General features: G+C 34.0%; 2 protein-coding genes across 2 annotated transcripts; both read right to left on the bottom strand.

The window, feature by feature from the left end:
• Positions 1–2327: 2327 nt before the first annotated feature.
• LOC118039807 (uncharacterized) lies at positions 2328–4355 on the bottom strand. Its single transcript, XM_035046598.2, has 6 exons — positions 4068–4355; positions 3804–3942; positions 3295–3377; positions 3031–3165; positions 2821–2925; positions 2328–2558 (listed from the first exon to the last, which is right to left on the bottom strand). The coding sequence occupies exons 1-6, from the start codon at positions 4272–4274 to the stop codon at positions 2433–2435; spliced, it is 795 nt and encodes a 264-aa protein (XP_034902489.1). The 5' UTR covers positions 4275–4355; the 3' UTR covers positions 2328–2432.
• Positions 4356–4970: 615 nt separating this feature from the next.
• On the bottom strand, positions 4971–8840 carry LOC118039806 (protein TIC 62, chloroplastic). The gene is made up of 13 exons (XM_035046597.2): positions 8584–8840; positions 8261–8378; positions 8108–8180; positions 7981–8020; positions 7671–7847; positions 7518–7599; positions 7364–7436; positions 7158–7268; positions 6662–6805; positions 6391–6524; positions 5838–6035; positions 5402–5581; positions 4971–5261 (listed from the first exon to the last, which is right to left on the bottom strand). Exons 1-13 carry the CDS (start codon positions 8756–8758, stop codon positions 5210–5212), a joined length of 1557 nt encoding a protein of 518 aa, XP_034902488.1. The 5' UTR covers positions 8759–8840; the 3' UTR covers positions 4971–5209.
• Between the last annotated feature and the right edge of the window lie 2195 nt (positions 8841–11035).

Raw genomic sequence — 11035 nt, forward strand, 5'->3', positions numbered from 1 at the left:
AAAAATTATTTTGGTTTTCAAACTTTTTTTTTTTTTGCTCAATTCATCCTTTTTTTAACTTACATTATATCTCAATTGCATATATTTTTTTGAGTGAGGGTTTGATTGAAAGATAGATGACTGTAGTGAAAAAATAAGGTAAAATAGATGGCAGGTTTGTAAATGATTTAAAAAATTCATTTTTATCTCTCATTTTTTTAAGTTTTTTGTTAATTGGTCCCCATAAATTTTAAAGAATACATTTTGGTATCAAATTTTATTTTTCTCATTTTTATTTCTTTTTTGATGGAGGGGAGAGAGAGAGGTTGCTGGATTTTGGCTTAGAGAAAAAAAGTTTGTGTTGGGAAAGATTTAGACCACCAAAACGATCGATTTTTATGTCAATTGATTCTATATGATAAGGGGGGTATGATTAGATATTCTTTTACCTTGAAAACACCTAAAAAACATATCTCAGTTTAGGAAGATTTTTGTTTCGGGTTTTGGATCGGTTATTTTTGTTTGTTTTTTTTGGGAGGCTATGGATTGGTTTGATAGGTTCCTATGGTATTTTAGGTCAAAATCGAGTTGAAATGGATTTTTGGGTCAAAAAAACAAATAACCCGGACTTTGATTTCCTTAAGTTTTAACCTAAGGAAAACCCATATGTTAGGAGACTACACGTGAAATTTTAACTTGATCCAATGATCTGGTCGATAATTATGTTTGATAGCATAAAACTAGCTAGTATTGAAATTATAGCTCAAACCTGTTCTTGGACCCAACTTCAAGCACATCATTCTCTCTCGTCCAAATAAATTAGAAATCCTACCATATATCGTTGGAAGGGTAAAGATATATAATTTCCAACTCAACTAGAAATGAAATGAAAATCCCTATAAAGCTCAAGATATTGACTGAAAAGGAGCCTAAGGCCTAGTGTGACAATTTATCCCTTTTTAACTCTAGACTTTGCTCATTACATTTTTCTTTGACCCTGTTCAATTTAAACTTTATAATAGGTCCAATTGGTGACATCAGTTGAATCATATCATTTTTCATTTCAATATTTATATTAAATTTTCTAATTTTTCTTTCCATTGAAACTTGTTACTGATTTTGTCAATGTTTTGAATTTTAAACTAAAATTCAAAATTTTCATTTTAACTTTAACAATACTTTTAAATTTATTTACGCAGGCCATCTCCTCAATTACATATCACATCTATTATTATCATCATCTATCTGTTATTTCCCTTCTTATGTTTTCGTTACTCATCAGGATGTTACTACTTTTTGTCCTACATTTATGTGGGGTTTTACACAAATGGTTACAATAAATAAGAGAATAACTATTTATTTTTAAAAACAAGAGTGTTTATTCTTAGTTTTGATATGATAAATACTCTAGAATTAAGAAGGAGTTTTCATTGATAATAGAGATTGTAAACCCTGAACCTGGACGATTCATGTTATATTTATAAACAATCAATCTTGTCTCTTTTTGTGCAATGAAGGGTTCAAAAGTCAGTTTATTATGATAACATTAATGATGAATAAATATCCATTGCATTATTAATGAGATAAAAATATAGTAGGCTACTGAGAGATTTTTTATATATCTAGGGATATAAAAAGAGTATGATCCAAAACAAATTGGATCAGTAAAAATATCTCAAGTAAGGCACGTGAGGTCCTAGAACATTAGTCTTGGAGGGCCAGGATTAGGTTGCATGGTTGAGCTCGAGAGGTGCCCAAAAATGAGCTCAAACGCTGCACTCAAGCAAATAGGTAATAGGCGCTACGCCAAGGCTAAGCTCATAGGCGTCAAGCTCTTCCGCAGGACTGAGTTCATGATAGTTAGGCTCTTCCTCCACACTGAGCGAATAGAAGCTAGGCTCTTCTTCTTAGTTGAGCCAACTGAGTCCATTAGAATTTGTCTCTTCCCCCAAGCCGAGACCATAACGGTAGACTTCCTTCATGTTGTACACTTGTACCTATTAAACTAAGCTCTTCTCCCAAACTAAGCTCAAAAGGGCTAGGCTCTTCCCTGAAGCTAAGCCTATGACATTAGGCTGTTCACTCAAGCTAAGCCCATTAAAATTGAGCTTTTCTTCTTCTAGGTTAAGCTTATAACATTTAACTTTTCCTTAAGAATGCGGCCATAGACAATTGGGCCAAACATGTTACCCGAAACAATTGGTTCTTGGATCTTCCAAGGTTTTTTAGTCTCTTTCAAATTTGAGATTATCACTTTCTATAAGAAGCAAAACACGTCGTCTTGGCAGCATGAGGTAAATGGTCAATGGAGGCGGCATTTGTGACAACTGACAAAGCATCCACCAAGATTCAAGAATACTGACCTCAAGTTCCATATATGTTGCATAAAACTATAATTTAATGTCAAGTGGATACACAAGCAAATAATCAGCATGTGGAAGTTACAACCATTGCTAAGAATTTTCATCTATGTTGGTTCGAAAAATAAAATCTTCTCCCTCTAATTCTTCTTGAAATAGACAAATGGATGGTTTTTCATTCTTTCCACTAGACCCTTCGTCACTTGATGATCTCTTCCCCTGAAAATGTTGATTTATCAAATATAAAACAAGAAGAAATATAACACAAATCAGAAACATGTCACAAAGGGAGAGAAGCGGCAAATTGTGGAAGCGTTGAATCATTAAACAGTTAAATTCTTGGCATATCTAGAATAGCACCCTGCCTCATAAATCATACATATTAAGTGAACTCGTTGTAGAAAAACACCTGCATGCCTTACACGATAAGAACATAGATTGTCTACAGGACACAATTAAGAGCGAAAATCCCAGGACTTGCCTTCCTCAAGACATAGAAAAAGTAGTGAAATCCATCACCAAAAGTGCTCCACTCTACAGACCAAGTGAAGTCCGGAGCATCAAATAAAGGACGCCTAAAATGTGGCTGCATAAGATGGATTTCAAGTAAGAATAATGGTGCATACAACACCCACCAGTGAGTCCCCAACACCCAAAAAGAAAAAGGCAATTCTGTGTTTGTTAGTCCAACCTGGCCAAAAGAGATCGAGATAAAAATGCCATCTGGTTTCAGAACCCTGTGAACTCCTTCAAGCATTGCCTTCACTTGGGCTACTGTTTCAGGCCTTGGATTCCATGGGTCACCACTGTTGACGAATAATACATCCTTCAAAGTATGGAGAAATAGAGTAAATAAACACACACAATGTCATTAAAATCCCAGACAAGGACCAGAAGGAATAATAATCTGATCAATAAAATGTCAAGCTGAAGTTCCAACATATTGTCTCTTTACCATGGTTCCTTTCTCAATAACCACATCAAAACATTCGTCATTAAAGGGCAGGTCTAGCATGTCAGCTTCCAGCACTTTTATTTCTGATGATTGAGGGGACAAAGAAAGAAAAGCTTAGAACACCACTGCATTTTTGAAAAACAACTTCTTGTTACCACACACAGAATTCCCCCCTTCTTATCTACTAACATGTTTCACAAAGTTTATCATAGATACATTGAAACAAGTTTGGTTTTACTTGAACAACCCAAACAAGCTAATCAGATGATTTAAAATCCAGCAATTCATCATCAGTTGGTAGGAAGTAGAGACCAACAAATCTTTGATTCCTACATCTCCACAAGTTTCTTTAATTGTGTTGCATCAAAAGATTATTTCATGAACTGAATTCAACTTTCCACCATAAATTGCAGGCTACCATTCATTGTATCCTAGCAGCAAATTGCATAATTAAAAGAACTACTATTCAACGTTATGATGGCATAAACAACTACAAAGGAGAAGCAAACCTTTATACCCCTTAGCTTCCAACCGTTTCTGCATCTTCTCGACTGCAACAGCGGACAAATCAATGCAAGTAACCTCAGTAATTCCATCTCTGTACATTTCTTCACACAACTGTGAATTCCCACAACCAAGCTCCAACACCTTCAATGAACCATTCAAACTTTCTTATCGCAAAAACAAGCACAGTAAAACAAAAATTCATGAAAGTAAAAAATAAATAAAAGAACCTAACAGCAACAAGCAAGAGAGAAAGAGAGAGTGACTACAGAGGAGGTTGGAGGGATGTGGGCTTGAATAAGATGGCGAAAATGAGAGTAATCTTTGAACCATTCGTAATGTTCCTCCTTAGAGAATCTCTCGTTCCAGTAGTGAGGATCCTGGTAAGCCAGAGCAGTAGAGGGAGGCTCGGTGGTCGGCTTTCGCGACCCTTCCATTTCAGGGTTTCTCAGCTTAGGCTCGCTTTCTTCTTGCATTCTTCCTCTTCTTCCACAGTACAGAAACCCTGAACCCTAAATGCTTGGGCCTCGATATAACGAGTCCATCTTGTTTTTAGAACCGATCTTCTTTAAAAACGACCGTTTTACAGCGAACCAATCAAACGTCTAGTTTATCTAGAGAATGGTTGCCTCGTTCAACCTCTTATGTTTCATAAATTATTTTGCTAAAAACTATTATAAATTATTTTTTTTATATTTAATACGGTACATACTAATAAATACTTAGATACTATTATATTATTTATGATTTATTAAAAAAAAAATAAAAATATATTATAACTTAGCTAATAATAAACAATGAATAACTAGCTGAGCGAATTAACTACTCGAATAAATTTATTTTCAGTTTAATATTTAAAGGATATTTGAAAGTGTAGTAGGATTTTTTTTTTAGTGATTTTTACTAAGAAAAGTATTAAATAATATTTTTTTATTATTTTTTAAAAATTATTTTTAATATCAATTAACAAAACGATTCTAAAACATTAAAAAAATTAATTAAAAAAAAAATTAAACCATATTTTGGAGCATAACCTTGTAGAATTTGCTGCTGTAATTGGCCATTTAATAGAAGCAAACATTAGAGCCAGATAACACAACCAGTTAACCACAAGCAAAATCTTTTTGAGGCCTTTCATGAATGAATTGTACTTGTAAGTTCTGTCCATGAAATTACACAAGAAAGATGTCAAACTGTCGGATTGATTTTGCTGAGTTTACGTTAAATTGGTCAGGAGAATAATCATGATACAGTTAATAAGAAAAACATTACAAGTAGCATTTATTATGAAATCATAGAAAAGGATTCCGTAATTTCTGTTGCTAGCCTCTTCATAGGTTGCAAGTAAAAATGCTGCAGGAATTCTCCAATGAAATGTCATTGGTGATACTTAGCTCTGCAATATAACATTCTATAGCTTCAGTGATGGCGTTGGAGATGCTGGAGGCTTTAGGTCTTCATACCTTGAGATGAAAGAAACAGAGAAACTCAATGGCATAAGAGAAAAAAAAAAAGTGGCTTTACGAAATGACTAACCTCTCTAGATAACCATTACCACATGAAGTTTGATGGAAAATAAGTGGAAATCAGAAATCAAGCTTACATGGTATAGGGTGATTGTGGTTTTTGATTCGGCTCTGTATGATGTTGCTTGTCGATTGCTGCTGCCGTTGGAGGCGCACGGTTACCTGTCTCGGGCACCGCATTTGTGGAGGATGTTGGTATGACTGATCCCACTGGTGCAGTCGGAGACGGTGATGTGGGGGGTTTGAGATCAGCATATCTGAAAAAGCAATTAGGAGGACATAAATGACATGGGAAGATGAAATCATGAATTTGATACCTAGCATTATTTTTTTAGCAGAATGAGAAACTTGCACAGTTGAAGACTACGTGAGAGAATAAAACTTGGGTGCTCAATTCTCATTATATATCAAAAACATGTTTTGTGTGCCAGATGCAATGGCCAATCATTACATGAAGTAGCAGGAGCAGGAGCAGGAGCAGGAACAGTAAGTACTAAAAGAAGGCTTACGTACGCAGCATAAGGAGAAAGAGGCCTGGTTGTCTTCGTTTCTACTGGACCTGGTTTTGTTTCAGCTACGCCAGGTGCTGGCATTGGTGGAGTATCTTGAGTAGCAGGCTTTGATACTGCTTCTAATGGACTAGCACTTTCTTTCTTGCCACTACTGGGTTGAGTTGGAGTGGGAGAAGTAGGTGGTTTCAGATCATCGTAACTGTCGATAACAGTAACACAATCGCATAACTTAGCAGCAGCAAAAACATAAACTTTTTGGACTGAATGCAAGTTCATTTTGTCAAATGTTGTATTCCATAAGGAGCAAATTTTTTTTTTTAATCAAATTACAGACTCTATGATAATGGTCAGATTCAAGGCCCTCAACTTTTGGCTTTATCCCTCTCAATAGAAGGCCTGCATGTGACCTTCAAAGATCAGGAAAGAGCTTTACATGACTGGCCTTGCGGTTGACTTTTACAAGAACCTAACATGGAACTCATTGCAGCTACAACAAATAACAGTTCTTGATGTAGCTGCTCAAACAAGGTGGGAACATGTTAGATTGGACTTACGCGGTATAAGGAGAGAGTGGCCTTGTCACCATAGCTTTTGCCTGGGCAGGTTCCTTTTGAGAAGGAGAGCTCGGAGCCTTAGGTTCAACAATCTTAGGAGGCACAGGCTTGGGCACATCTGCTGCTTCTGGTTCCTGAGAACACAATATCATCACCTACTCGCTGTTTTTTTTCCTTGCTTTTTTATAAGATGCAGAGAAAGAAAAGAAAAGAAAAATACTAGAGCTTCGGTAAATAGGGTTGCACTATGCTTGCTACATTCAAATTATACCTTTGGTTCAACACGTTGAGATGGTATTTTTGCGAGGAGCTCATCCATAGGAGTCAATGGTGCAGTTGTCTCTGCAATTACTTCAACCACTTTACAATATGAAAGCCCACGGTTATTGGCCATAAATGCCATAAGTTCTGCAACCTGCAATATTGGGACTGCCTTTTGTAATTCCTTACTTTCTAGCATGCACCATAATTTTGGCCAGTAACTGGTAGGTTTTACATGAGATCACACCCACCATGCCACGAGGGAGGAGTAAAATGAAACATAAATTTTGCTAGCAGTCTAGAGATATAAGCTGCTTGATAAAAAAAATTTGATGGACAGAAATGGGTCCTGGCCTGAAGCAGAAAAGGTAGGTAATGTCTTTACAACCTCCCTCAAAATCTGTTCTAAAGCCTGAAGTTTAGGTTATTTTCCTTGCAGTCAGGTGGGAAATACGTCCACAAAGAAAGTTAAAGAATCTCTAATGTAAAATTTTAATGAACCGCACCTGAAGATTCGACACCAGGCCACCAAACAGGGTATCTTCCTCTGAAAGGGTGATGTTATGAGTTTCCTTGAAAGCATCAGTAGGCCTCTCCATTCCACCAGGTCTTACTATCTGAAGAGAATCTATAAATAATTAAGTTCAACCTAATATAAACTAGTATACTCATATAACCTGTGTGTCCATTTAATGCATTTGCAGGTTCTTACAGTGTAAGGAACGCCACTTGCTATGAGTGCTTCTTCTGCTTTCCTCTTCCAAATTAGGACTCCCCAAAACAAACTTAGCAGAAAAAAATGAAGGAAAATCAGCATTTTTCACCTACTCACTTGCTAATTCTCCTCCCCAAATCACTAAACTTACTTTAGAATAGCAGCAGGAAATCCGACTTTGTTCGTTCCCAATGATGAAACCATAATAAAATGGTTAACCTTTGCAGCAGTTGCTGCAAACAAGAACAACACTCATTTTTCTAAAACAAAACGCTTTAAGCTGTCAAACAGATGTCTTTTTTACCTGCATCAACGAGGTTTTTAGTAGCCAGATAGTCAACCCGATAAGGCCCTGTAACATCAAACACCTCCTTCTCACCGGCACCAATGCAGCAAAGAAGCACAGATGCATCGCCTAATGCCGGTCCAATCTGATTTGGTTTCTCCAAATCACATTCCACAATATCAAGCCTTTCCACAGCTGGGCTAAAGACCAGAGTATATCTGTTATAATGCAGATGTTGGAGGCCTTCTTCTCTAAATGAAAATGATTTAATTTTTTTTCACCACCTTCTTAGTTTCTTTCAGTGTTCAAGTAAATTAGAAATGCTTACGCTGGGATCCTTCAACATCAAGCTTCATTTCCATAACACTCTGAAAATGGATTCCTCATTTAGTAAACATGCTTTGAAGGAAAAACAAATGCAGTAAATCGACTCCTTTGAACTCTGAAATCTATACCTGCACAAGAGCTTCTGCTTTCTGGGCACTCCTGACGCCAGCTCTAACCCGAAATCCAAGCTTGAGAAGCTCCCTGAAGCAAATTCAAATGTCAAGGAATACCTGTAAACCAATCACCAAACTGCAAAAAAAAATTGAGCACCAGAAAATTACCTCACTGCTCTTGAGCCAACTCTACCAGTAGCACCAGCAACAAATGCAACATTCTCATCTTTTGTTTCCACTTCCTTTGAATCTGCCTCAACTGCCCCAGACCTAAATTTCGCAGCAACTTGAAAAAAAAAAAACATGAATATCAGTAAAAAAAAAAAAAAAAATCCTCAATGCCATTCAAAGGAACTGAAACCCATCTCTCCATTTATGACATTGACGATCAAGATCATAACTAAGAGCAATGAGAAAATCACAAAGAACCCATTTCAAGAAAAAAAGAAAGATAACGAATGAAGCTAGGCATGTTCTTGTTATGTATGTACCTGAAGCTTGAGCTTTGAAATCAAGAATTTTGAGCTTTCTTGAAAGCGGGAACTTATTGAAATGAGGAAACTTGAGGAGCTGACCGTGTATATAAGATTTCTCAATGAACCCACACTTGGTTAAAGAAGTCGGTATGGTGGTTATAGCTGATGACTGCAGGCAACCACCCTCCATCTTCAGGGAATAGTATTAGTGCTGTTGCAATCCTGCCTCAGTTCTTGAACTGAAAATTTAAGAGACGGACACACAAGTGGTTTTAATTATCTTTTGTTTCTCGTTTTCAGTTTGGCAGTTGTGGCAATCTCCACTCCATGTGGATATGATGGGTCCCAGTGGAATGTTCCATGGTTTGATTATGGCCATTGACTATTTGGTACTTCTTTTTTTCCTGTTATTTTATCGCCTGTAAATAAATGTATTTTGCAAGACTTTATAATAGTGTGATGCAGGAAAGTATTAAAGTAGATTTGTCTTCACAATAGTAAATAATAATGGTTATTTTTCAAAATATTTTTTATTTTAAAAATATATTAAAATAATATTTTTTTTATTTTTAAAAAATTATTTTTAAAATCAGCATATCAAAATATTCAAAAACATAAAAAATATATTAATTTAAAACAAAAACAATTAAAAAAATTTAAAATTTTTTGAAAAACCTTTTTTAATTGCAATGTCAAACACTTCTAAATATGTTTGGTTAGGAAAGTAATTGTTGATCAATTGTGAAATGTGGATTGAATATAATAATTATCATGAATTTATTGTATCTTAATTAATTTTGTTTATAATAGAATTGAACACAATTTTTATTTCATTATTTTTGTAAATGGAAAACAATATAATATGAACACATTTTCCAGTTTTATGGGTCAGAAAAATGTTTTATAAATTTTAAGAAATGAACTTTTTATTTTTCTTTTGGAGTAGAAAAACAAGAGAAGGAGAAGAAAACTAAAAAAGAAAAAGCAAAATTGTTTTGTGTTACTAAATAGTGCGTAAATGCCTCCTAATATTATTGAATATATTCGTGGATGATAATTTTCAAAAGGTTTAACTATTATTATTAATTATTAACAAATGGTGTTAATTACTATTGTTCATTTTAATATTGCTTTTTTAAAAATTTATTATTTTAATTTAATCATCTAATATTTAATTTGTTGGGATTGAACTTGATTTGTTTCTACTTACTTTAATTATTTTAGTCTCATGATTCGAGTTATAAGTTTTATGAGTTATTTTTTTTTTCAATATTAATTTCATCTTTTAACATTTAATTTGTGTGAATTGACCTTTATGATTTGTTTGGAATTACTTTTTATGAGGTTATCAAAACCTCATGACTAAGGTCGAAAATTTGTAAGGTTAACTCGGTTGACTCAGTTCTTTTTTTTTTAATTGATTTTTTTTTAATTTTATCATTCAACATTTTATTAATCGAGAATTAAGATTTTTAATTTGTTTTAATCTGTTTTCTATAAACTTATCTCGGTCTAATGACCCGAGTCATAGGTTTGATGAGTTGACTCGAATAATTTCTTAGTCTTTTTTTAAATTGATTTTTTTTCAATTTCAACTTTTAATATTGGATTGATTTGAAATTGTGCTTCATACTTTGTTTTAATTAGCTTTTTATAAGGTCATTTCAGTCTCATGATTGCGGGCACGAGTTTGGTAGGTTAACTTGGGTCATCTTATCAGTTTGCTTCCTATGTGATTATTCTAGTCTCATGTCCCATGTCATAGGTTTGGCAAGTTAATTCGAGTTAACTCGAGTTATTTTTTGTGTCTGTTTTTTAATTGATTTTTTTTCAATTTCATCATTCAACATTGGTTGAATAAGAATTGAGTTTTATATTTTGTTTTAATTTTTTTTATATGAAGTTATCCCAATTTCATAACTCAAGTCACATATTCGATAAGTTAAACCTTGATCAATCAAATATGTTATTGTTTCAGTATTTTTTTTAAAAAAAATTATCTTAAATTTATTTATTTTAGTAAAACTATTTTTTTACAGATCATCTAAATTATCTTTGAACCTATTAAATTAACCATTTATATCATGTCAACCCCACATGATTTTTTTTCTTTTTATTAAAAAAATATTAACAATGCCTATATATATATATATATATATATATATATATATATATATATATATATATATACCCGTAGTCTAAAATTGTAGAAAAGACTATAATCCAGTTTGAAGTATTTCTTATTGTTGTGATCTCACGAGAGATGGCACTCAATACGTGTTCTCCTTGCAGGAGATTCGGGGTTTGTGTTAGATTAAAAAAACTTTTTATTTTTTTTTCTCTTTTGAAAGACACAGATATAATATTTTATCTTGCAGACATTCCATAAAAAACGTAGATCTCTTTTAAACACAGCTCCCTGTCGGGAAAGTCATCCAGTTGGAGGATTTGGCTAAAACTTCAAAGA

Source organism: Populus alba, chromosome 4 (genome assembly GCF_005239225.2).
Source record: "Populus alba chromosome 4, ASM523922v2, whole genome shotgun sequence".
NCBI classification, from domain to species: domain Eukaryota; kingdom Viridiplantae; phylum Streptophyta; class Magnoliopsida; order Malpighiales; family Salicaceae; genus Populus; species Populus alba.

What these genes read in the sequence shown, in the direction of transcription:
- LOC118039807 (XM_035046598.2), bottom strand. Translation starts at nt 4,274, where the DNA reads ATGCAAGAAGAAAGCGAGCCTAAGCTGAGAAACCCTGAAATGGAAGGG. An exon ending in ACATCCCTCCAACCTCCTCT is followed by an intron (nt 3,943 to 4,067) that starts GTAGTCACTCTC and finishes GGTTCATTGAAG; the next exon opens with GTGTTGGAGCTTGGTTGTGG. An exon ending in TTATTGAGAAAGGAACCATG is followed by an intron (nt 3,166 to 3,294) that starts GTAAAGAGACAA and finishes CATACTTTGAAG; the next exon opens with GATGTATTATTCGTCAACAG.
- LOC118039806 (XM_035046597.2), bottom strand. Translation starts at nt 8,758, where the DNA reads ATGGAGGGTGGTTGCCTGCAGTCATCAGCTATAACCACCATACCGACT. An exon ending in CCACTCTCTCCTTATACCGC is followed by an intron (nt 6,036 to 6,390) that starts GTAAGTCCAATC and finishes TGTTATCGACAG; the next exon opens with TTACGATGATCTGAAACCAC. An exon ending in CCTCTTTCTCCTTATGCTGC is followed by an intron (nt 5,582 to 5,837) that starts GTACGTAAGCCT and finishes TTGCTTTTTCAG; the next exon opens with ATATGCTGATCTCAAACCCC.